We start from the raw sequence: 25,994 nt of genomic DNA, 5'->3' as shown, positions 1-25,994 counted from the left end.
CACGACGTTGTTGGGTGTCGCTCTTGTGCTAGATTCAATAAGCGCACTATAAAGAGAAGGTTAGATTGTGCCAGGTTAGTCTTGGAAGCGGTGCAATTATAAAATGCCGTTGGATGCTCCGACGCTTCTTCAAGAAGCGCAAGGACAAAGCAGCTAAGCCTAGGCTAGAAGAACCGTCCGTACCGGACGCCGTTCGTTAGAGGTGTCGGTGGAGTCGGTAGTTCCTCGGAGGTTTCTTTGGAGTCCCAGCGAGACTTTGTTATTGCAGGATGTGGCCTCTGGAGGCAGGTCAGGCTGAAGGGGCTTCTCAGGTTACTATACTCCCCTCCCTTCCTAGGTGGTTAGGCCCTCTCCTTCTGTTTCCAAGGCTTCTCCCAGAGGCAGGCCAGGTTTAGCTTCAGTTGGTGTCACCCCTAGTTCTTCAGGAACTGTGCCCAAGAAGCATATGCTTAAAATGGCAGAAGATTTGATTACTTTGATTAGAGGTTCTTTCCCCCTCCTGATAAGAGACCTAGGGTGGAACCTGACCTAGGGAGTTTTGAGCAGGCTTGGATGTTTCAGAGTCTTCGGCTGAAGACTTGCAGGAGTATTCTCCTTATTCTGATTCTGATGTGGATGATTCTACTCCTTCTGCTTCTCCTCCTGAGGATTTTTCTTTTTCAGAGACTCTTCATTCCATGAGGAGCATTTTAAGTGGGAAGGTCAGGACTTCTCTGATTCCAGGAAAAGGCTTAGGAATTTTGTTTTTACCCCAGCATAGGCCTTTGGCTATACCTCCTGTTCTGGATGTGGTGGAAGATGTTTTGCAGAGGCTTCTCTTAATCCTGATTCTTTGCCTCCTGCTCCTGTTAAACCGGATAGGTATTACAGGGTGCCTGAAGCTCATAAGTATCTTTTAAGAGTCCTAGGGCAGACCCAGAAACTCTTAGTCACGGGCCTAAGGGTGTTAAGGCTTCTGTTGTCTAAAATCTAGTTCCTCCAGATAAAGAGGCCAGGGCTTTGGATAGATGGGAAAAGAAAGTTTATACTTCTTCCACCCTAGCTATGAGGGCTTTGAATTGCCAGTTTCACATGTTGAAATACCAAAACTATCTCCTTTCACAATTGAAGTCTAAGGTAGATGCTCTGGCGGAAGGTATTGAGTGTAAAGAGTTACAAGATTTAGTACATGTTTCTGAACAGGTGGGTAAGCATTCTTTGCAATGTGGTTTTGATGCTGTACAGGCCTCGTCTAGGGTGGCTGCCACTGGGTCAGTTCTTCGCGAGGCACGCCTGGCTGAGGGATCAGAATTTATCTGACCATGTTAAGACAAGGATTTTAGATGCTCCTTTACAATCTGATGTGTTGTTTGGTTCTCCTGTTGAGGCAGTCTTAACGAAAATGGATGACAAGGCTAAGTCTATGCAGACTGTTAAAGATTTTTGCAGGTTCAGCCTCCAGTTTAGTAGAAATTGGCCTACCAAGGGGTGGACGTATCCTTCTTATGATTCCCAGTCTAGGGGTAGGTCTAGACGTGGTAGGGGCAGAGCTCAGGGCTCTTTCAGGCCTAGAACAGGGAGTTCTCATGCACAGTCTTCGGGTGAGGGCAGGGGTCAGTCCTTTCGTAAACAGACCCAATGACCTACCTTTTCAGCTGCCAGAGCCTTCTCGTCTGGCAGCACCTTTGGGAGGAAGGTTGGCACTTTTCAAGGAAAATTGGAGTTTAATTACCCAAGACAGATGGGTATTGGATATCATACACCATGGTTACAGGTTTTATTTCCATACCTTGCCTCCTTTCAAAGGCATGCCAGATGTTCCTCCTCAGCAAAGAATAGAGGCTCACAAACAAATTGCTCTGTTGCTTCAAATAGGGGCCATACAGCTGGTCCCTATGCCAGAAGTGGGCCTAGGATTTTATTCTCGCCTGTTCCTAGTACCAAAGAAAGGGAACACGTGGAGACCAATTTTGGATTTATCTACCCTCAACACTTATCTGGACATTCCCAAGTTCAAAATGTTGACGTTACAACAGCTTTTACCTCTGCTGGGCAAAGATCATTGGATGGTAACTTTGGATCTCAAGGAGGCTTACCTTCATGTTCCTATCAGACTGAGTTGCAGGAAGTATCTGCGTTTTAGGCTGGGACTTCTCATTATCAGTTCTCTGCATTGCCCTTTGGCTTATCTACTGCCCAGAGTGTTCACGAAAGTTCTGGCTCCAGTGATAGCTTTCCTCAGGCTAAAAGGTATACAGATCTATCCTTATTTGGACGATTGCCTGATTCTGGCTCAAGGAAGGGACGAGCTTCTTCATCATTTGGAATATGTGATAGCAGTGCTAAGATGCCTGGGGTATTCTGTGAACGAAATAAAGTCCAGTCTAGTACCCTCTCAGGACATGTGCTTTCTGGGTGTAAGACTGAATACAGCATCCCAGATGGCCTTTTTGACCCCGGACAAGCAAAAGAATCTTTCCCTTTACTTTCATCAATTGTCTCATCAGTCCAGGCTGACTGCAAGGACAGTCCTTCAAGCCTTGGGGTTCATGGCATCTTGTATTCTGGTGCTTCCCAATGCCAAACTGCATATGAGGAAGTTACAATGGTATCTCAAAATGTATGGACACAGCACTGCCAGGATCTGGACACTGTCATTCAAATAATACCTTGCATTCAAAAGGAATTGTTGTGGTGGGCTCAGGAATGTCACCTAAACAAGGAACTCTCTGTGACCCGGCCAGAGGCGGTCAGATTCTAACGACAGATGCCTCAGACAAAGCTTGGGGAGCTCATCTGAATGGAAAGTGGATACAAGACAAGTGGCCTGCCAGACTACAACATCTACATATCAACTTGAAGGAGATGTTAGCAGTCCAGTTTGCATTAATAGCTTTCAAGGATTTACTTCTTCCAGGGCAGGTGTTGATTCTAACAGACAACACAACTGTCATGTGGTACATCAACAAGCAAGGGGAACACATTCTTATCCTCTATGCAGGCAAGCAATGATTTTGTGGGAGACTGCTCTCAGTTTACAGCTAAATCTTCAGGCAAGGTTTCTGCCGAGCACAGAACTCCTTAGCAGATGTGTTGAGCAGACAAATTATGGATCCCCACAGTGGAAATTGGATCCTCATGTATTTCAGAAATTGACAGTGTCATGGGGAACTCCAGACATAGATCTGTTCGCTTCTCCACTAAACCACCAGCTGCCAAAGTTTTGCACAAAGGTTTCATCCCACAGCTTGGAAAGTGGATGCTCTTTCTTTCAATTGGAGCAATCTTCATGTGTATGCCTTTCCACCTCTGCCTCTCCTCCCAAAGGTACTACTAAAGGCCAGACAGGACAAGCCAAGGATGATTTTGATAGCTCCAGATTGGCCTCGACAGCATTGGTACCCATTACTGAGAAGCCTGGTACGGAGCCTCCATGGCCTTTGCCTTGATTCCACACCTGTTGTCTCAGGAGGACAGTCATTTGCTCAATGTCAAGCTTCACTCTCTTCACCTAACAGCCTGGCATATTCTGTTTTGAACCATAGTGGGTCTCAACTTCCACAGCAAGTTTTGAATGTTATTTTGGAAGCTAGAAGGCCTAGTACAAGGAAAGTGTACGCAGATAAATGGAAGAGATTTTTATTTTGGAGTGCAGCAAAGGATTTTGATGTTTCTGAGCCTAATTTAAGTGTGGCTCTTCAATATCTTACTGAGTTACTGGACAAAGGGTTGTCCTTCTCTTCTATTAAGGTTCATGCTGCAGCAATTTCGGCTCACTATGATTGTGACCCACCATTGTTTTCTCATCCTTTGTTCAAGCAATTTCTTAGAGGGGCAAGAATATAAGACCCCCAATGAGAGCTCCTACTCCTGCTTGGGATCTCAATTTTGTGTTGGAGAAACTCACTCTACAACCTTTGAGCCTGCAGCTACTACCGAGTTGAAATATTTATCATGGAAGACTGCTTTTTTGTTGGCCATTACCTCTGCAAGAAGGGTTTCTGAGTTGCAGGCCCTTATGGCGGTTGAGCCTTTCTTAATTTTCCATAAGGATAGGGTATCTTTACGTACTAATCCTTCCTTTATGCGTAAAGTGGTTTCTAGTGTGGCTTTAAACCAAACTATTCATTTGCCTACTTTTTATGCAAATCCCCAAAATAAAGGGGAAAAGATTTTGCACACTTTAGATGTACACAGGCAGTTGCGATATTATTTGGACAGAACTAAAGGGTTCAGGCAGTCTCAGCAGTTATTTGTTTCTTTTGCTTTGAGTTCTCAGGGCAAGCCTGTGTCAAAACAAACTATTTCTAAGTGGATTGGGTTTGCATTGCGTTCTGTTATTCCCATCATGGCAAGGAGATGCCAGCTGGGATTAGGCCTCAATCCACTAGGGCTACTGCCACTTGGACAGCTTTTTTGAGGGGAGTGGCAACTAAGGATATTTTGGAGGCAGCTACTTGGAGTTCAGTGCATACTTTCTCTAGGCATTATCACCTACCACTTTATTCTAAATCTAGGGCTGGTTTTGCCACTGCTATTTTGCAGGGCATTTTGGCAGCTCCTGCTTCCTTATAGTTTGGCCATCCTCCCTTACCTCTGCTTTGGGATTCTACCCAAGTGTAAGGACTGCAGCAATGTGAGATGAAGAACATAGTACAGTTTTGTACCTACCATAAATGTAGATGTTCGAAGATCCACATTGCTGCAGTCCAATTTACCCTCCCTCCTTCCCCTCTGTAGTTAGAGGCGGTTGTGTGGGTTAGGTTGTCAATATGGTGTATATTGTATATATTGTACATATTTTTAGTGCAGGGTGGTTGGTTGTTTGTTTGCTGTCTTTTGGTTTTGACCTTTATTTTTAGGGTCTTCTGACATCTGGGGCAAGAAAAGACTGAGGATATGACGTCGGTCATGCGCATTTGTACCCTGACGTCCTGATGTCAGTCAAATGCGCCTTGACCGACGTCAGCCTTATACTTTGATATTCGGGCCGACCGAGGACAGCGGACTACCCAAGTGTAAGGACTGCAGCAATGTGGATCTTCGAACATCTACATTTATGGTAGGTACAAAACTGTGCTTTTTCAACACTGTGGTGGAAAGTTAAAGGTCGTGTTCAGGTAAGTGTGCGATTGTGTGGACGTGAGGGTTAGGGCGCAGGTTAGATGAGTTAGGGTTAGGGAGCGGGTGAGGCGAGTGTGCAATAGTGATGGACCTTAGGGTTTGGGTTAAGGTAAGTGGATAGATAGTAGTGTATGTACAGTTTAGTGTGGGGTAGATGTAGGATTTTAAGTGCATGTGTGTGGATTGCTGTTTTTTTGGTGTGCTTGTGTTGTATGTATGTGTTTCGGAACAGCAAATTTTTTCCCTGGGAAATAATTCGCTGTTCACCATGTTCAATATTTTAAGCGTTCGCTGGATAGGTGTCGATATTTGAACATTCTATGTTTTATAACTTCGGTGTTCTAATATAGACCTATATATATATATATATGTATGTATATATCTGTGTGTGTGTATGTGTAGATATATACATATATGTCTGTGTGTGTGTATGTATATATATATATATATATATATATATATATATATGTGTATATATATATATATATATATGTGTATATATATATATATATATATGTGTGTATATATATATATATATATATATATATATATATTTATATATATATATATATATATATATATATATATTTTTTTTTTTTTCCAACCTCCGTAAAAAAAAATAAGAGGTATAGACTTAGGCCGCTCGCTCTTTGTAGCCCATTTTTCCTTAATGGTCAGTACATGACACTGCAGTCGGGTACCTCTCTGGACTTTCTAACTGCTGCTGAAAAAATTTAGTCTGGGCAGCTGCTGTCTGCCTGTGGCTTTCTGGCTTTGTCATTTTCATATTTACAACTTTTCTCCTGCAGTAATTCTGTTATTCCTATATGTGTTGTAATAAGTATCCTTACAAAGCTGTACTATATGATGAGTGTTTCACATAACTGTAGTTTTTAGGATATGAGAGTAATATCCTTTTGGTATATACACTGCATGGAGAGATAATGAGGATGTGTTTTGGATTGTCAGATTCTGCTGAAAAAGAGCTGAGTAGTTAACTGTTTGTAATAGCTGCAAGTCTGTGTCTGGCTTCTGTTCTGTTAAAGCCTCAATCTAATGTCGTAATCATATGCTGGTGTTGCACTAGTAATATCGGAAAAGATAAGTTAAGAAGACAGCAAAACAGGGCATGCCAATTTAAATTAGTTTGTAGCCCAGGTGGCCTGAAGAAAACTTCTTCAAAAGTATTTTCCAAGTAGAGATATTTGCAAGATTGCATATGATGTCCATATGGGTTTCTGAGTTTGAGTTACTTCATCTGTTATGTTGCATGCTAAGCCATATCCTTAGGGCAGTTATTAACTTATTGTACTAGCTGCTCCATGTATTATGAAATAGTACACATACACACAAATATATTTTGCCTAAAATATTAACAATGTGAATTTTAGCCAGTGAACACTTTGTTGATCGTGTTCATGATGGTTTTCCTTAGTGTGCATACCTTTAAAACATATTAATGAAACACTTCCCCCTTTTGAACTAGCACTATTCTATTCAAACTAGAGCACCAGGTTCCAGAAAGGCTAATTTCATGTCTGTTTCTTAATAACAGTTGTAGCTTCTTGGAGAAGACAATTAGGTCGGCAGTGGAGCAACATCTTTTTAACGTGAACAATATAGGAGGCCAGAACTCAGAAGACACAGAGTCCAGAACCACTCCTACTTCTCCAGTTTTATCTTCCAGGCAGAGAAGGCGGTATCTGAAGGAACAAGAGGAAGCAAAAAGAAGTAAAAACATGTATGGAAACTAGTATTTACGTGTTGCATTGATGTTCTCATGAGGGAAATTTAAACCTGGCTTAATCAAACCCACAAGTTAAGAGAAGGGTTTGATTTGTTAGATGTTGCTGTAGTTGTACCCTTTATCTGCATTGATGTGTTTTATATGTAACTTCTTTTAATGCTGTTTACATAAGTTAGAGTCTCAAAACTTATGACGCAGAAAAGGATACATTATGTGCAGATTAAGTAGGTAATGGCACAGCTGTAGTAATGTTTATTCTCATTTACAGGTGCACTGGCTACCTGAATAATAGAAGTAGTACATTAATGCAGTGTGAGTGAACTCATACCTCTTAATTCTGCAAACCTCTGTGATTTTGCCACATATTTTTGCCCTGCTTCTCATTTTTTTTTTATCTTTTTTGGTAAGATAACTAACAATCAGTAATGCCAGAGTTTCATAAGGAATGCATGATGATGGGAAAACCTGCTGTTCCCTTGAACTACTTTAAAATTAGAGTATGGTTTACAAACTGCCCCTGGTTTTGGGCCTTTGTCCAGAATTCTTGAGTAAAGTATTTGAATGATACAAGTGAGCTCTTTAAAATAGATGTATATATTATAGCTTATACTGCATCCTAATAAAGTGCAGAATATGCACTACCTGCTCCTGTTTTATTGAAAACCAGTTGTAATCACTGGGCATGTGAACAGGGGAAAATGTGGTTTTAAAGGCTCTTAAGTTCTGATCCTGCTTTGTACATCAAGTCGTCCTTAATCACAGAGAAAAGAAATAGTGTGAGGTAGAGAAATGCAACATTGGGATTATTTATGTATGCAACACAGCTTCTGTTTTTTTTTTCTCATAAATTGTCTGATGAACATGTTGTGTCTCAACACCCCTTGGTTTATGTCAGAGATGTTCACCTTATTCCAACAAACGTGAAACTTAAGACAGTAACATATACTTACAGCTGCACTTTGATTACACACAAGTATAGCACCTTCTATTTAACATTGTGCAGTGTTTTGCTCTGTGACAAGATTTACAGGATTTATGAAATTCTAACTTTAAGTTTTAATCGGATTACAGTTTTGTTGTTTGGGTTCAGGTTTTGATGCATTGCTCTGAATGCAGGTTGTCGGAATTCCAGTCATGTGACATCAGTACCAGCATGTCTGTAAGACTAATGCAGCTTATCAGGATTGACCTTTGACTTGCACTTAAAACCTATTCATATAAATGGATATACTGTACAATGGGACATGTCGTAGCCAAGAAATTCTGCAGGTCATTGAGTCCAGTTTCATCCTGTGATCCTATGTTACTGTGCCCTGGTTGAGCCAAAGGAGTTGGCTGAGGATTTCATGACTCTGTATATGTAAATTTGTTCCAGTATTCCCTGCAGTGCACACCACCAGCAGTAGCTGTACTGATGTTATTTCCAATGTACTCTCTTCTGTAATTCCTAACAAAGTGGGTGTGGCCCTGTATGGGTTCTCGTAAGTGGTTTCATAGTCACATGGCTGTTCATAAGAACTTTGTTATTTTTAGATCACAGGATATCTGTGACTTCTGATGCAGCCTGGATTTTGTGTCTTCCTTCCTTTAGCAAGGAAAGGTATAAAAGTATGACTACGTTTTTACAAGACAACATAAGGAATAAACATCCATGCTATTATTCAGGCTAACTTGTCTTTCAGAAGTGCTATAATTTATAAAATAAACAGTGCTCGAACAAGGACTTTACAATAAGCTCCACATCCAGTCCGTGATTAGTCATTAAAAAGTTGTTTTATTGCGATAAATCCATAAAATTAAAGTTTAGCGGTTTCATCCCTCCATCAGTACTCTGGGACATCATCAGAACTAAATAAAAAGGAAGTGGAGTCACCATTAAATAACTCTGTCATTAATTAATCAATAAATTAAATCCAAAAAATATACTTCATATGTAATCCAAATATTTTAAAAAAATATTTAAAAAAAAATCCATGAAGAAAAAAAATATTAAAAACCATGTATTAAAGTCCCTAAAAATATATATCTTTTAAAGTTTTAAAGCTTTTCTTTTTAATACTGGTGCAAATGAGAAATGCTCATTAAGGCCAGGGGCATTTAACCTTATAATACAGTAAAGTTCTCTTAAATCTAAACTAAGCTCCCACTAACCACCTCTAAGACTTCTGGGAACTACTTCCAAGATTCCAAATTTAAAGTTTGAGAATTCCTGGCATGTGAGTTTATGTTTGTACAGGGCGTTGTTAATATTACACCTGGAAATAGCGTACTGATGTTCATAAATTCTAGATTTTAGTGCCCTTTGTTTTCCTTGCATAATAATGTTTGCAGGTTTGACAAAGAGCGATTTAAACTAGGCTTCTAGCGTTACAGTTCCCTTTCTGTAACATAACTGGTGATGTTCTACCTTGGACCTGTATGGTGTCACTATATAAAATAAATAAACACTGCTTACATGCACCACATCTCGATTTGCCTGTCAACCCTAGGGGGCTTTGTGCGATGTTATGCTCTATAAAAAAATATATATTCCTGCCTGTTTTGTGCACAAATTGCGGACCATGTCCCAACAAATTAAATATTTCTAAATTGCCCCTAAAAATATTCCAATTTTTCCTAATTATTGATTTCAGAGTCTTTTCACCTTCACCATAAGGAATAATCATACTTAAACTGAATCTAGTATTATGTGGAATGAAACTAACATTAGTGACGGCCAAACCACTACAGAAAAGGGGTTTATATTTATCTCCCCACAAGTCTATTATATCTTTAATAGTTTCAGTATTTTCAATGTAACCTTCCTCTCTTCACCAAAGCCTTGATATTCCTTTTGAACCATAGTTGTCGAACTTCCCCACAAGGTCTAATGTTATTTTGGACTAAAGCCTAGTTTCATGAAAGTGTAGGACAAATGGAAGAGATTTTAATTAGATGAGCAAAGATTTATCTTCCTGAACATAATTTAAATGTGCCTTTCAATTTTCTTACTGAGTTACTGGACAAAGGTTTGTCCTACTCTTCTATTTAAGGGAAATGTGCAGCAATTAGCTCACTTTTAAATTTTGACCCACCAATCTTTTCTCATTTTTTGTTCAACAATTTCTTAGAAGGAAAAGAATATAAGACCCCCAAGAGCTCCTACTTGCTTGGGACTCAATTTTGTGTTGGAAACTCACTCTACAACCTTTTAACTGCTAGATAGGGCAGTTGAACATCTATCATGGAACTGCTTTTTATTGGCCATTACCTTCAAGAAAGGGGTTTTGAATGCAGACTTATGAGTGGACCTTATGAATTTTCCATAAGGATAGGGTATTTTAAATCTAATCCTTCCTTTAAAAGTTAAAGTGGTTTCTATGTGGAATTAAACCAAACTATTCATTGCCTACTTTTATGCAAATCCCCAAATAAAGGGAAAACATTTTGCACACTTTAGACAAAAACAGCAGTAGCGATATTATTTGACAACCTAAATTAGGAGTCTTTAAGGTTTTTTGTTAAACTTAATTTAGACTTATAGGCAAGCCAGAGTAATAATCTGAAGGGGTGTTGAACAGATTGGACTTTGAAGTGGATACGGTGTTCGGTGTTGTTGTCAAAAATTATAAATTTCGAAATCTCTTGGAAAAGAATTTTCAATTGTATCTTGAGAAATTAGCTTTATTATAGAAGCAACCTGATATTTGTCTTATCTAAAAATTCATAAGTTGATTGCAAATCGGGTAAAAGAACAACCACTTTTGGTTCAGATCTTATTGAATTTTCCAGTCCTTAATTTCTAATTGGCTTCTTCCTACAATTTAATTTTATTTTGTGGTTTAGCTTGTCAATCAATTAAGTTTGCAAGCATTTATGCAGGTGCTGGTGCTTATATCAGTCTTTTCTTTGTCCTAGGCCTGTTTACTTCTGTCCTTTGAATAAAATTTTAAAATGAACTGGTGATAATTTAACCTAGTACATGTACCTGTCCATAATGTAAAAGGTAATATTTAAACCTTGTCTGAAATTCGAAAAACTAGGTTACTATGTTGTTAGTTGAAAATATTATAACTTATGATGCAAAAATTCGTATATTTTTTACATTACTGTAGTAGTTAACATCTGTGGTTGTTTCAACCGTCGTTCTTCTCTGTTTTCCTGGGAGTTTTGAATAAACCTTTAGTCTAGGTTTTGATCTCTGGTACCCTTTGGGATAATTGTTTTCCGTCTATGGCATTGTAACCTTGCATAATTATTATCATTCGAAAAGTTTTCCTTGGCTTACATCATCCCTTTTATTTTTTGGAGCGAGATCAGTTGATAAAAAGTGTTTGGAAAGGTACTTCCTTGAAAATCTCATTTATAGTTTACAAAATCTTTCCAGTAACTCACATTTTCAACATTTTTAAAATTTATAATCGTTTAACATCAGTTTATAAACTATAGTTGTATTCCAGTTAATTAGTTAGGTTAGGGAGCTATAGCATATATGATGGACCTTAGGGTTTGGGTTAAGGTAATGGATAGATAGTAGTGTATGTACAGTTTAGTGTGGGGTAATGTAATTTTATGATTTTATTGTTTTTTTGCTTTTTATATATATAAAGAATTTTTTGGAAATTTTATTCCCCATTCATTTTTAAAGGTATATATTATATTTAAATTTATTTTATAATGTGTTTAATATAATATATATTATATATATATATATATATATATGTGTTTATTTATATATATAATATATATATATATTTTATTATATATATATATATATATTTTATTATAATGTAAATAATATAATATAGTTATTTTTTTATTATTTGTTAATAATATAATAATAATATATTTATATTATAATATTAAAATTTTTCACCTCGGTTTGGGTTAGACTTGGCTTTCTTTTACAATTTTTCCTTGGGTAATTCTGATTCCGTAGGTATTTGAATTTAATATTTTAAAAGTTTATTGGAGTGCTTCTCCTGTGGTTTTATGGTTTGTTTTTTCCCTTTTTAAACCCTTTCTGAAATTGATTTTTTGGTTGTAAAATTCCCTTTAAAAGCTGTATAATGTTAAATGTTTCAACTGTTTTTTGGTTTGGGTAAACCTTTTTAATTAATGCTAAAAAATGGGTGTTTGGGTTTGGGAAAATTTGTTAAAACAGCAAATAGAACCTTTAAATTAAGTTTGTGCGGTTTGGCCTGAAACTTCAAAAAAAGTTTTTCATAGTTTTGCAAGTAATATGGAAAGATGTTGGCATTTGGGTTTTTCCAATTTTTAGTTTGTACCCCATTGGGCAGAAACTTTTTATATTTTCCAATTAAAAATTTTTTTCAAAACCAAATATTTCCATATTTTAAATTTTAGATTAACCTTTTGTTGATGTGTTTTTTTGGGGGGTTTTCCTTATTGTCTACCTTTAAAATATTAAATAAACACTTCCAATAATTTTCCTAAAATAAAAAGGTTTTAGCCGGGAACATTTTTGTGTTTTTTAAAAGGTTTTTTTTTGGGGAAAACCCTTTAAAACCATGAAACATTCTTTTTAACTAAAAATTAACAAACTAGAGCCCCGGGTTTCCAGAACAAATTTCAGTTTTTCTTAAACAGGAGCTTCTGGGGGAAACAAAGGGAAAAGGAAGAAATTTTTAAAGGAAACAATATAGGGGAAAATGAGCAGGGGGAAAAATTTACCCCTTTTTTAATCCCAGGAGAGAAGGTTATTTGGGAAAGAGGGCAAAGGAAAACCCTTTATGGAAATTAGTTTTATTATTATTTTAATGGGGTTTAATGTTAAAACCCAAAATTTAAGAAAAGGGTTATTTTTTAGATTTGTGAAATTGGACCCTTTATTGTTATGTTTTTAAGGTAATTTTTTTTAACCTGAATAATTAGATTTAAAAATTTTAATGACGGGGAAAAATACTTATTGCAAATTGTGTTAATAAACTTTTGTATGTTTATTTTTTAAGGTACTCTACCAATAATAAAGATTTCTTTAATGCATGTGAGGGAAAACCTCTTTTTAAAAACTATTTTAAAATTTTTTGGTTGTTTCCATTTTTTGGGTGTCCAAAATTCAGTAAAGATTTTAAAAAATAAAAGTGATAAAATGTTTCCCTTAACTATTTTAAAAATTTAAAATAGGGTTAAAACTGCCCCGGGTTTTTTTGAAAAATTTTGAAAAAAGATTTGAAGAAAATGGTTTAAAAAAAGGTTAATTTATACTTATACTCATCCTAATAAAGGAGAAAAAAAAATATGTTTTTTTAGAAAACCATTGGGAATTTTTTTATTGAAGGGGGTTTGTTTTTCTCTAAATTCTAAAACCTTTTGTACACCCTTGGTTTAAATAAAGAGAAAAAAAATTTATTAAAAATGAAACTTGGGGAAAATTTATATTCACCCTTCTTTTTCCAAAAGTTATAAACATTTTTCCAACACCCCTTGGTTTATGTCAGAGATGTTCACCTTATTCCAACAAACGTGAAACTTAGGACAGTAACATATACTTACAGCTGCACTTTGATTACACACAAGTATAGCACCTTTTATTTAACATTGTGCAGTGTTTTGCTCTGTGACCAGATTTACAGGATTTATGAAATTCTGACTTTAAGTTTTAATCGGATTACAGTTCTGTTGTTTGGGTTCAGGTTTTGATGCATTGCTCTGAATGCAGGTTGTCGGAATTCCAGTTATGTGACATCAGTACCAGCATGTCTTTAAGACTAATGCAACTTATCAGGATTGACCTTTGACTTGCACTTAAAACCTATTCATATAAATGGATATACTGTACAATGGGACATGTCTTAGCCAAGAAATTCTGCAGGCCATTGAGTCCAGTTTTATCCTGTGATCCTATGTTACTGTGCCCTGGTTGAGCCAAAGGAGTTGGCTGAGGATTTCATGACTCTGTATATGTAAATTTGTTCCAGTATTCCCTGCAGTGCACACCACCAGCAGTAGCTGTACTGATGTTATTTCCAATGTACTCTCTTCAGTAATTCCTAACAAATTGGGTGTGGCCTTGTATGGGTTCTCGTAAGTGGTTTCATAGTCACATGGCTGTTCTTAAGAACTTTTTTATTTTTAGATCACAGGATATCTGTGACTTCTGATGCAGCCTGGATTTTGTGTTTTCCTTCCTTTAGCAAGGAAAGGTATAAAAGTATGACTACGTTTTTACAAGACAACATAAGGAATAAACATCCATGCTATTATTCAGGCTAACTTGTCTTTCAGAAGTGCTATAATTTATAAAATAAACAGTGCTCGAACAAGGACTTTACAATAAGCTCCACATCCAGTCCGTGATTAGTCATTAAAAAGTTGTTTTATTGCGATAAATCCATAAAATTGAAGTTTAGCGGTTTCATCCCTCCATCAGTACTCTGGGACATCATCAGAACTAAATAAAAAGGAAGTGGAGTCACCATTAAATAACTCGGTCATTAATTAATCAATAAATTAAATCCAAAAAATATACTTCATATGTAATCCAAATATTTTTTAAAAATATTTAAAAAAAAATCCATCAAGAAAAAAAATATTAAAAACCATGTATTACAAAGTCCCTAAAAATATATATCTTTTACAGTTTTAAAGCTTTTCTTTTTAATACTGGTGCTAATGAGAAATGCTCATTAAGGCCAGGGGCGTTAGTAGCATTTAACCTTATAATACAGTAAAGTTCTCTTAAATCTAAACTAAGCTCCCACCAACCACCTCTAAGACTTCTGGGAACTACTTCCAAGATTCCAAATTTAAAGTTTGAGAATTCCTGGCATGTGAGTGTATGTTTGTACAGGGCGTTGTTAATATTACACCTGGAAATAGCGTACTGATGTTCATAAATTCTAGATTTTAGTGCCCTTTGTTTTCCTTGCATAATAATGTTTACAGGTTTGACAAACAGCGATTTAAACTAGTCTTCTAGCGTTACAGTTCCCTTTCTGTAACATAACTGGTGATGTTCTACCTTGGACCTGTATGGTGTCACTATATAAAATAAATAAACACTGCTTACATGTACCATATCTCGATTTGCCTGTCAACCCTAGGGGGCTTTGTGCGATGTTATGCTCTATAAAAAAATATATATTCCTGCCTGTTTTGTGCACAAATTGCGGACCATGTCCCAACAAATTAAATATTTCTAAATTGCCCCTAAAAATATTCCAATTTTTCCTAATTATTGATTTCAGAGTCTTTTCACCTTCACCATAAGGAATAATCATACTTAAACTGAATCTAGTATTATGTGGAATGAAACTAACATTAGTGACGGCCAAACCACTACAGAAAAGGGGTTTATATTTATCTCCCCACAAGTCTATTATATCTTTAATAGTTTCAGATAGTATTTCATCTGGGTACCCTCTTGTCTTGAACATGTTTGTAATACAGTCCACTTCATTCATACACAGTTCAGTGGAACACATTCTCACGGCCCTAATAAGTTGTCCTCTAAATATATTTCTCTTATGATAGTGTGGGTGACAACTGTGGAAGTCTAGATAAGTGATGGAAAAAGTAGTCTTCCTAAAAATAGTAGATGTAAAAATAGCCTTATCATTATCCTTCGAAATGAGTACATTTAAAAAGTTAATACTGTTTACCGAATGTTGTGAAGTAAATTTAAAAAATGTAGAGAGTTCATTAATATAATCAACAAACTCTTTAGCTCTTTCTTTGCCACATTTCAAACAATAAAAATATCGTCCAAATAACGTAAATATCCAAACCAATCTTTCTTAAAGGGACTGGCGAAAATATATTTCTTTTCCCAAGCGAAAATAACTAAATTTGCGTAGATAGGGGCACATGTAGCCCCCATCACGACACCTTGAACTTGTTTATAATGTTCACCTTCAAACAAAAAGTAGTTATTAGAAAGAATAAATTCCATAGTGGACATAATGAAGTTGATCATACTATTACTAAAAGTAGTTAAATCTCTAATGGCCTCATAAAACAGTTCCAAACCTTCACTATGTGGAATTGACGTGAACAAGTCAACCACATCCACTATGCTAAGAACTCCATTCGTAGTATACCATTCATTTTTAAATTTAGACAAAAAATCCCAAGAATCAAGAAGTAAATAATACTACCTTAATAGAGTTTTTCAGTATTCTGTCAATAAAAACACTTAATAAGTACTACTATATCTTGCAGAGATAATAACTCTGAAGGGGGGTTGTTGAACAGACTTGTGCACCTTCGGAATGCTGAACGCCACAGGTGTGGTCGGATGTTGTGATGTCAAAAAATTCAATAAATCTTCAGAAATAGCTCTTTGGAATAAAGAATTTTCTAAAAAAAAGTTGTATCTTTTTATGAGAAATTAAAACTTCATTATGAGAAGCAACCTGATATTTGTCTGTATCTGAAAAAATTTCAATAAGTTGATTGACATAATCAGTGCTTTTAAAAAGAAAAACCCCACCTCCCTTATCCGGCTTCATGATTCGTATTGAATTTTCCTGCCTTAACCTTTCCATCAGTTGGCGTTCTTTCCTATTAAAATTGAAATATTTTTATGTTTTTGTGGTCCCATTAAGTGCACTTTGTATATCACATTCACAAGCTTTTTCAAAAGCATACACTATAGGATGTAGTGGGGGCTTATAACAGCTCTTTTTCTTTGTACCATAGGCCTGTGTAATAACTTCTTGTCCTTTGAATAAAATTTTAAAATGCAACTTCCTGGTGTATAATTTAAGCCTAGTAATAACATCCACAATGTCCAACTTGAAACTAGGGATATATTTGAAACCTTTTTTGAAAATTGAGAAAAAAGTGAGGTTGACATCATAGTCTGTGTAGTTGAAAATATTATAACCTTCATATGAAAAACAATTACCTACTACTGTAATTTTTACATTACTGTCAGTAGTTTGAATCATCTGTGGTTGTTTCTGTAACCTCCCTGTTCTTCTCCCTGTATTTCCTGGGGAGATTTTGGAACACTAAAAAAGCCTTTAGTCTATTTTGATTCTTAATTCGTTCTGACCTCCTTTGGGGGGGGGGGGGGTAATTGTTTTCCTCGTCTTCATTGTAATGGTCAAAAACATTGTCATAATTATTATCATTCTGAAAAGATTTTCCTTGTGCTTCAACATCCATCCCCCTATCATTATTATTTAAAGCGAAGTCATTGATATTAAATAAAAAAGGCTTTGGTAAAGGGTGCACTTCCTTTTTAGAATAATCAGCCTCATCTCTTAATAACTTCTTACTTTTCCTTTCCAAGTAACACTCACATTTCTTTCCACTTTTTCAAAAACATTTTCATAACTCGCCGTGTTAACACTGAACAATAAGTCATTAACTAAAACATAATTAAGTTTGTCTAATTCTTCCAACATATTTTTTGTAAGTCTATTATTAGTTCTGATAATAAAGTCCATAAACTCAAGACCGAAACGGTCAAATATTGCAAAAAGTTCATCTATATTACAGTCTGCCACAGTCATACCATTGGGAAATTTGAAGATTCTGAGCCCTTTAGGTACGTGTATTTTCTTGAGACTCTCTTCAAGAAAAAGATTATCGCATTGAATATTATGTACCTTAAATAAAAGGGACTCAAAATCCTTTAAAGAAGCGCTGAAAGACTTGAATTCTTGACCTGCCAACTGCTTAGCTTCTCCGTTAGGAAACTGAATGTCTCTTTTAATCCAGTCGTTGAACCGAATAGGTCAGTTAGCACTAACTGCTTCGGTTTCTGTGTGTTAGTAGCAGACCTGTGTATGAGCACTGAATTCCCTTGAACGTGCTCACTATGTGCACCTTATTTAGTAGTCCTTGGATTAGGTGAAGTCAGTTCCTTCATTCTTACATCCGGTGGATATATATAACAAATCCACCTTTTTATTTAACTCTAAAACTTGTTCGAAGAGTGTGGAAATTATCTTGGCCAAATCAATATAGGCCAAGCCATTATTGTTTGTAGATCCATTGTGAAAAATAGCAGGTGTGTTATCAAAAGACGATGGTGACACTCCTCTAATATTACCAGTAGTCTCATCCATGGTTCATGTACTCTTGCTGAACAGTAACAAAATCAATCAACCAATAATTGCTATAATTTATTTTTCCACTCTTTTTGGCAACCCAAAGCTGACCATTATCTGATCCCAGGACATCTTCTCATTCACCGAATCTATTAGGCCCACATTATCTTCCCGCAAGTTAATCCTGACTAGTGTTTGGGAGCTAGTGAAAAGATTGACTAATCTGGGTCAGTGTCACACTGCTGTAGGAGACTATTTGTTGCCTAATTTTCCCTCTTGTGCAATGATATCCTGTCCCCAGGGATTGGCAAGCTTCCATGTACACCTTCGCCTAAGCCATGCCCTCTTACAATACAGCACTCATTACAAATTCCCAGCATGTGCCAGGGATCATATACAGTGGTGCCTCTGAGAGCGCACTGCCATGTCATGCCCACCCCATCAACATCCCAAACTACTGATTAAAGTAGGGTTATCTGGGCAGTGGTCAGGACATATCCCTTTATGCCACTGATGCAGGCTGTAGAAATATTCAGTATTGTGGTGGCCTTGGTTGTGGGTAAAAACATCTTGAAAATGTATTTATTTTTTATTGTAGCCATCCTTTGTTGACTGGGTTAGTCTCACTAGGCTAGTAGCATCTTTTCAGGGGAGACCCAAGGCAGCATTTCTAATATTACGGGAAATTTAGCCAGGGCATGGGGGAATTTCCCCTACTCATTGATAGGTGCTTCGGGATGTTTTACACCCTCCTGAATTACATCTTAGACAGATGGGACCTCAGTTTAACATCTCATCCAGAGAACAATAGTTCCTTGTGTTATTTTAACTCTTAAGTCTTAAGATTCGGTGGCTAACTGCAACCATTAGCCCCTATGTTTTCAAGAAAATGCCTAAAATATCCTGAGAGGTGAGTGAAGAATCATGTTCATTGCCATCTCCATTGGTAAAGAAGGATGAAACCCTAACTTGGCACCAGGTAAAGTGAGTTTCACTAATGCCCTGGAAGATATGGAGAGGAACAGCAAGTGTCTGGGTGTCACTTTAAAAGGGGGTACTGCAGGTGGCTCCCATTTTTGGAATTAAAAAAAAAGCACGGGATTAGCATGTCTGGTAACATATGTGTAAGCTATGAGCAAAGCTATAGCAGAAGTCACAACTATATGGCTAACTGGAGGGAGCTAGGAGCATAACCAAAAATGCCCTGTGTCCAACAGTGAACAATGGTACTACTCTGCAACTTACTCTTGACTCCAAGGGGAACAAATGGGCTTAACACTCTGTTGTCACTTAGGGCACTGAATGGGTCAACAGAATAGCTGAGAGCAGAAGCTTAATGCTGATTGTGTGGGATGAGTCCAACCCACCCTCAGAAAGAAACCTGCTACTTTAATGAAAATGTTTTGAAAATCATGGTGGTGTGTTAGGTGTTAAGGAATCTTTTAAAAGAAGCCTGAATTCACCTTGGGCTTAACTGAAATCTTAGGGAGGAAGAAGTCTATGCTGTCAGCTGAATTTCTTTCAAGCTTTTTATCTCATAGTCTTATTTATGCCCTATACAGAGAATTGGAGTTGTAATTGAATTAAGGCTTTTAAGTCTGTTGTATTTGAAAGTCAGAAAGGAATGTTATAGGTCTTACTGTGCTTAAAATATAGAAAGAATGCTTTGATGCTTGATGATGTCTTGTTTCTGTGTGGAAGTGGAAATATATGATGTGAAGTTGTTCTATCTCGCTGTTTTGTTCTTACACGTGGGTCGGAGCCAATCCCTCGGCTCCGAGTCGGCCGCTTTACAAGCTCAGACTCTCAGAGAAACTCGAGACCTAGCATATATCCCATGATGCTCTACTGTAAATCCCCAAATCTAGTTTGCCGCTAGAATGGATCTACAGCTCGTCGGAGGAAGCTCGGGCCAGTGACTTATTTTTTCAATATTTAATAGAAGATTTTTCTAAATATTAGTATTAGATATTGTTAAATTACAAGTGTTATTATATAGTATTGGGCTATAGCCTGTTTGTTTAACTCTAGTTAAAAATTTTTTTGAAGTATTTCTATTCAGGGCTTTTAGGCCTCTCTTATCTGTTTGGGCGAGACAGGGCTCTGTCAGCTCTTGTGTGTGTGTGTATGTGTATGTGTGTGTGTGTGTGTGTGTGTGTGTGTGTGTGTGTGTGTGTGTGTGTGTGCTCCTTTCTTCATTTTATAATAAATAGTGTTGTAGTTAATCCTATAGGTATTTAGCTATATATATATATATATATATATATATATATATATATATATATATACTGACATATATCTTGTAAGGAGTTAGTTATTAGTTAAATTAGTGTTGTAGTTTATATTTACAGATAACTGCTCTTTATTATAGTGAATATTCAGGGATCTGAATTTATATTGTTAACATGTCAGAGAAACAAAAGTCAGGATTCAAAAGGTGTGAGTGCGGTCAAAAAATGTCTGTTACAGACAACCACTCCACCTGCGTGTACTGTTTGAGTTCTGTTCACCTACAAGAGGTGTGCTCTATCTGCCACTCCTCGCCAGGGTCCTCTTGGAAAGGCACAGGAAGCTGGTAGGGTACTTCTGAAGCCTGATTTTCAGGCTACTTTAGACAAGGCCGACCTCTCTTCCAAGGCTTCGAAGTGGTCGAGGTCTTCCAAGGGATCCTCAGAGCCCAAGTCATTGGCTCAGAGTTCCTCTGGTATGGTTCGTGCATTGGCTCCACAGCCCTTGGAGCCGTGTATCGATCCTCTACCTCAGAGCCCAGTTGTGGAACCGATATTGGAGACTCCTCAGTCTCCAATTCTTCAGTCGGTACCATCTTCGGCTCCTTTGACCCATCCCTCAACGCATTCTTCGAAGCTTTCTGATGTGGATCTGGACCAAGTGGTTAAGAGGCTTTTAGAGAACCCGGCCCTGGCCAAAATGCTGTCCACTTAGAGCCACTCGGCTTCAAAGCCTGAAACCCCAGCCATAATTTCTCCCCCCCCCCCTCCTCCGAAGCTAATCGAGCTCTCAGAGCCGGGGCGGGCAGAACCGATGTTGGTAGAGCCCTCGGAGCCGGGGTTTGATCCACCTCCCTCAGCTCCATCGACCTTGATCTCCTCGGTTCCGACCGGGGAGTGTCGGGGCCGACAGTCACTCGCTGGCTCCGGGGTGGAGAGTCAAACCGATACCTCTGTTCCATCCCTTCCCCTCTGGGTGTCGGTGCAGGTGGCTTCAGCTCCATCCTCTGGATTGGAGTGGGGGGTCTCAGCTCGGGGAGAGCTGCTTGCCGCTTCGGAGCCGGCAGACTTCTCGGACCGAGATACTGGTGCCTTCGATGCCATGAGGAAGGTCATGTCTGCTAAGACCACTCCCTCCTCGGATCTGTCTTCCCCTCCCCCTAAAGGGCCTCATTCTACCTCTTCCCCGCAGGTCCCCACCAAGCGTCAAGATCCAGGGCCTCAGGTATCCCCATTGGGTGGCCCCTCTTCCCTAGGGACTTCACCGGACGCTCCCACCGATGAAGTACCTAGGAAGAGACTGTGCAAGAGGAGGCACTTGGATTCCCCACAGGAATCCCTGACATCCGATACCGACTTGGAGGAATCAGAAGGGTCCCCATGATCCCACTTAGAGGATGTCTCATTTGCAGACATTTTGGAAATCTTAAGACAGAGGGGTGATTGGCAGTTCCTTGCCCCTACTGAGGACGAGTCGGTCCTCCTGAAGGCCTTTGGATCTCAACCATCCACCTCCTGGGTTACTCCGCCCTTCAATGAATTGATGGAGCTGGTTGCTCGAAGGGCGTGGGAGTCCCCTGACTCAGTGGAACCGGTCCCACGGAGGCCCAACAAGTTTATTACTTCCCCTACTGACAAGGCTTTTCTTACAAAGGGAGTCCCGGTTGATGCCATGGTGGTGACGGCAGCCACTAAGAAAGAGATGTTGGAAACCTCTTCTTCTGTCCATCCTCCTAATTGGGATTCTAGGATGACGGACAGGTATGAGAAATGCATATTTAGTTCTGCGGCATTTTCAATGAGATCGCTCAACTACCTGACACATTTTACCTGCCTTCAATGAGATCTCCTAAAAGAGCTTGGAGATACTCTCCAGGGTAACACAGCTGATGCAGTTTCTGAGAAGGTGACTGCACAACTCAACACCCTCAATTCGATAATAAACTCATCCATGCGACTCATTTCTTATGCTGCCGATGGATCGAGTAGGGCGGCAGGCTCAGTGATAGCTCTTCGGAGACCATCCTGGATGCGCTTTTGCTCCTTTGTGGAAGCCTTTAAATCTTCCTTCGTCAGTACCCCATTCGATGGGTCCGCCTTGTTCGGACCCAAAGTTAAGGAGACACTTACTAGGTGTGAACAAGAAGGAAAGACTCTGTCTGCTGTAGGAGTCCGTTTTTCTACTCCTACTAGACTGTACCCCAAAGGGCAGCGAAGTTGAAAAATGTGATTCCGAAAACCTCAAGGAGCTTTCCAAACCACACCTACTGATATCCCCTCTAGGGGCAGAGGAGGGGGCAAAAACGGAAGACGTCGTCCATACGGCAGAGGCTGTCCACAAAACCAGGGCGACAGGTAGCAGTTCTCTGATAAGCCCTGTCAGCGTTCCTGAAAGGAAGCCCGGCTGTCCTTCTCTGGAGGCAGTCAGGGGTCGCTTGGCTTTATACCCAAACGCCTGGCTAAACATTACAACGGATTATTGTGTAAAAAGCATCATTGCCAGAGGTTACTACATTCCCTTTACAAAACTTCCCCCCATGTGTACAAGGATTCCAGACTTTCCACCCAGTCTGAGAAAACTAGCAGCCATAGAAATTTGAAACCTGCTAGACAAAAGAGTCATCCAGCAAGTCCCGGCGGACCAAATAGGATCCGGAACTTACTCAAGGTTCTTTTTAGTTCCAAAGAAAACAGGTGACTGGAGGCCCATACTGGACCTCAGCAAACTTAACACCTTCATCAAGAAGGAAAAGTTCCAGATGGTCACGCTTCAATCGATTCTTCCGTTCTTAGCAACGGGTGATTGGATGTGCTCTATAGATCTCAAGGCCACATCAAAATGGACAGATCATCCAGAGATCACCTGTGTTTCCGGCTGGGGGCCAGTCATTACCAATTCAGAGCCCTGCCCTTTGGTCTCACCACAGCCCCCAGGGTGTTCACCAAATGTATGGCAGTGGTCACTGCTTACCTGAGACGTTTGGGATTCCGGATGTTTCCATATCTGGATGACTGGCTCCTCACCACCACCTCCAGGCATCAACTAATCCAAGCAAGGGACTACACCGTAAACCTTTGTTCTCAGTTGGGCATAACCTTAAACTTCGAAAAATCTGCGTTATCGCCCTCGCAGCATATTACATTTATAGGAGCAGAAATGGACACCGTCAATTCAAGGATCAGGTTGCCTCAAGCAAGAATCGTATCTCTAAAAACTCAGTTATCCAGTCTGTTGGTCCGGAACAAAGCTCCTGCATCCCAGATACTGCAGCTTTTAGGCACAATGGCAGCCACACTGATAGCAGTCCCGTTAGGGCACATGCACATGCGGATACTCCAGTGGCTACTCTTCGCACAATGGTCTTACCAATGACTGCCCATGTCACACGAGATCCGGTTAACGAATCTTTGCAAGAAGGATCTCAATTGGTGGTTGAACAGCGACCAAGTGATAATCGGATGTCCCTTTGTTCTTCCCCAACCCACAGCCGCAGTGACCATGGATGCTTCCCTGATTGGGTGGGGGGGTGGCTATTTCATGGAAAGACTGTCCAAGGCACTTGGTCAAAAATGGAATCACATTTGCATATAAATGTCCTAGAGCTGAGAGCGGTGTTCCTGGTGTTGCAACACTTTCATGACTCTCTCCCTCCAGGTACAATTGCTATCCAGACGGACATGTCGGTGGTCTGGTACATCAAGCAAGGGGGAACCAGATCGTATCCCTTATGCCGGGAGGCCCTAAGAATTTGGCAATGGGCTGTACCCACTGGACGCTTTCTGATAGCAACGCACATCCCGGGGCCATCCAACGTGATAGCGGACAAGCTAAGCAGGGCCATGCTGTTGCCTCACGAGTGGTCTCTCAAACAACAGGTGGCAGACAAGATTTTCCACAGATGGGGCCAGCCTTGCGGCGACCTATTTGCATCTGTGATGAATGCCAAATGCAGCAGCTACTTTGCCCTTTATCCCCCACCGGGGAACAAACTGAGGGACGCGCTCGTACACGATTGATCCCCCGGGCCTCCTATATGCCTTCCCGCCAATTCCCATAATTCCCAAATTCATACAGAAAGCCAAAAGTCTGGGAAGGACTGTGATTTTGATAGCCCCGTCTTGGCCTCGACATATTTGGTCCCCTTCCTACAGAAGTATCGAGTGGAAGAACTATGGGTTCTGGACCCAGTGCCAGACCTTCTGACTCATTCGTCAGGAGTTCTTCATCCCTCCCTCATCTCCCTAAAACTGACAGCTTGGCTAGCCAGGTCTCAAGATTTGTCTTCTGCGGTCCAACATATTATAGCTTCCTCTCATAAACTGTCTACCAGGAAGCTATACAATAGCAAATGGAAACGATTTGTTCACTGGGCTTCTCACCATGACATTGACCCTTATGTGGCACCTATTCATACCATCTTAGAGTTCTTGTCTTCCTTGTTCCATGATGGCACAGCAGCTACCACCATTAGAGTTCAATTGGCTGCAATTTCCAATTTCCATGTAGGGTTTAACTGGTCTAACATCATGTCCCATAGACTATGTACGGCATTCTTAAAAGGAACCCACCATCTCAGACCACCTATCAGACATCCTGTCTCTCCCTGGAATTTGAATCTGGTTTTATCCCAGTTGATGCTCGCCCCCTTCGAACCTGCCTCATCATGTGACTTAAAGTTTCTGTCTTGGAAAACTATATGTCTGGTAGCCATTACATCTGCACGTAGGGTCTCCGAACTTCAAGCCTTGTCCTCCAAGCCCCCATATTTGATTTTTCACCCTGATAGGGTCTCCCTCAGGACTAATACTACCTTTCTTCCCAAGGTCTGTTCAGAAACTAACTTAAATCAGTCCATTGAGCTTCCAACCTTCTTCAGACACCATACCAACAGACTGGAATATATATGTTACACAAGCTTGATGTACACAGACAACTGTGATTCTACCTGGATAGAACGAAGGATTTCAGACAATCGGACCAACTCTCTGTCTCTTACACAGAGAATAAGAAAGGTTTTGCAGTATCAAAAATCACATTATCTAAGTGGCTGTCTGACTGCATTAAATTCATTTATTGCTCCACTAATCAGCCATTAACAACTAACGTTAAGGCCCATTCTACCCGGGCTGTTTCTACGTCATTAGCTAATGCAGCTCGTTTGCCCTTGGATACCATCTGTGCAGCTGCCACGTGGTCAAAACCTCACACGTTTATCACTCATTACAAAGTGGACAGGACCTCCAGGGACAGGCCTTCCTTTGGTTCCACTGTGCTCAGGAATGTTCTCTCGTGAGCCACCCAGGATTAGAATGCTTGGGACGCTACCCACGTTTAAGAACAAAACAGCGAGATAGAACAACTTCACATAAAGAAGTTATGTACTTACCATAACGTTCCATGTGAGTTGTTCATCTCACCTTTTTGTTCTTACATTCCCGCCCACCTTCCCCCTCTGGTTGAGAAAGATGGTTGCCTTGGTGGATTGGTCGAGTTTTGTCAGCCTGTCTTTGAAACAGACTGTTTCTTTCTTCTACAATCTTATAGCTACCTAGATAGGTAGGCACTATAGTTCTATTTCTTCCTGTAGGCGGTCTTTGTTGCAGCATACTAGATCTGGGGATTTACAGTAGAGCATCATGGGATATACACTAGGTCTCGAGCTTCTCTGAGAGTCTGAGCTTGAAAAGCGGCCAACTCTGAGCCAACCCACGTGTAAGAACAAAAAGGCGAGATGTACAACTCACGTGGAACGTTATGGTAAGGACATAACTTCTTTTTATGAGTGTGTTTTGTGCTGAATCTGTTGGTTTGTAAGGTTTTTTTTTGGAAAGTTTTTAAAGAGCATAGTTTACTGTGTGCATTCTGCACTGAAGGGATTAAGCAGGGCAGTTACCAGCTTTGTGGAACTGTTT

At 39.4% G+C, this 25,994-nt stretch overlaps 1 protein-coding gene across 3 annotated transcripts in view; it reads left to right on the top strand.

Moving 5' to 3' along the window:
• Window positions 1-25,994, top strand: part of FAM13A (family with sequence similarity 13 member A) — a 2,572,531-nt gene that overhangs the window by 1,910,103 nt on the left and 636,434 nt on the right. For all 3 annotated transcript variants that reach the window (XM_044061451.1, XM_044061452.1, XM_044061450.1), the window contains one exon: window positions 6,659-6,844. In XM_044061451.1, coding sequence (XP_043917386.1) covers window positions 6,659-6,844 — 186 coding nt within the window. The remainder of the gene's footprint in view (window positions 1-6,658; window positions 6,845-25,994) is intronic.

Source organism: Protopterus annectens, chromosome 2.part0 (assembly GCF_019279795.1).
Source record: "Protopterus annectens isolate FY-2018-M chromosome 2.part0, PAN1.0, whole genome shotgun sequence".
NCBI lineage: Eukaryota > Metazoa > Chordata > Ceratodontiformes > Protopteridae > Protopterus > Protopterus annectens.
This window is presented reverse-complemented; position numbering and strand designations above follow the sequence as displayed.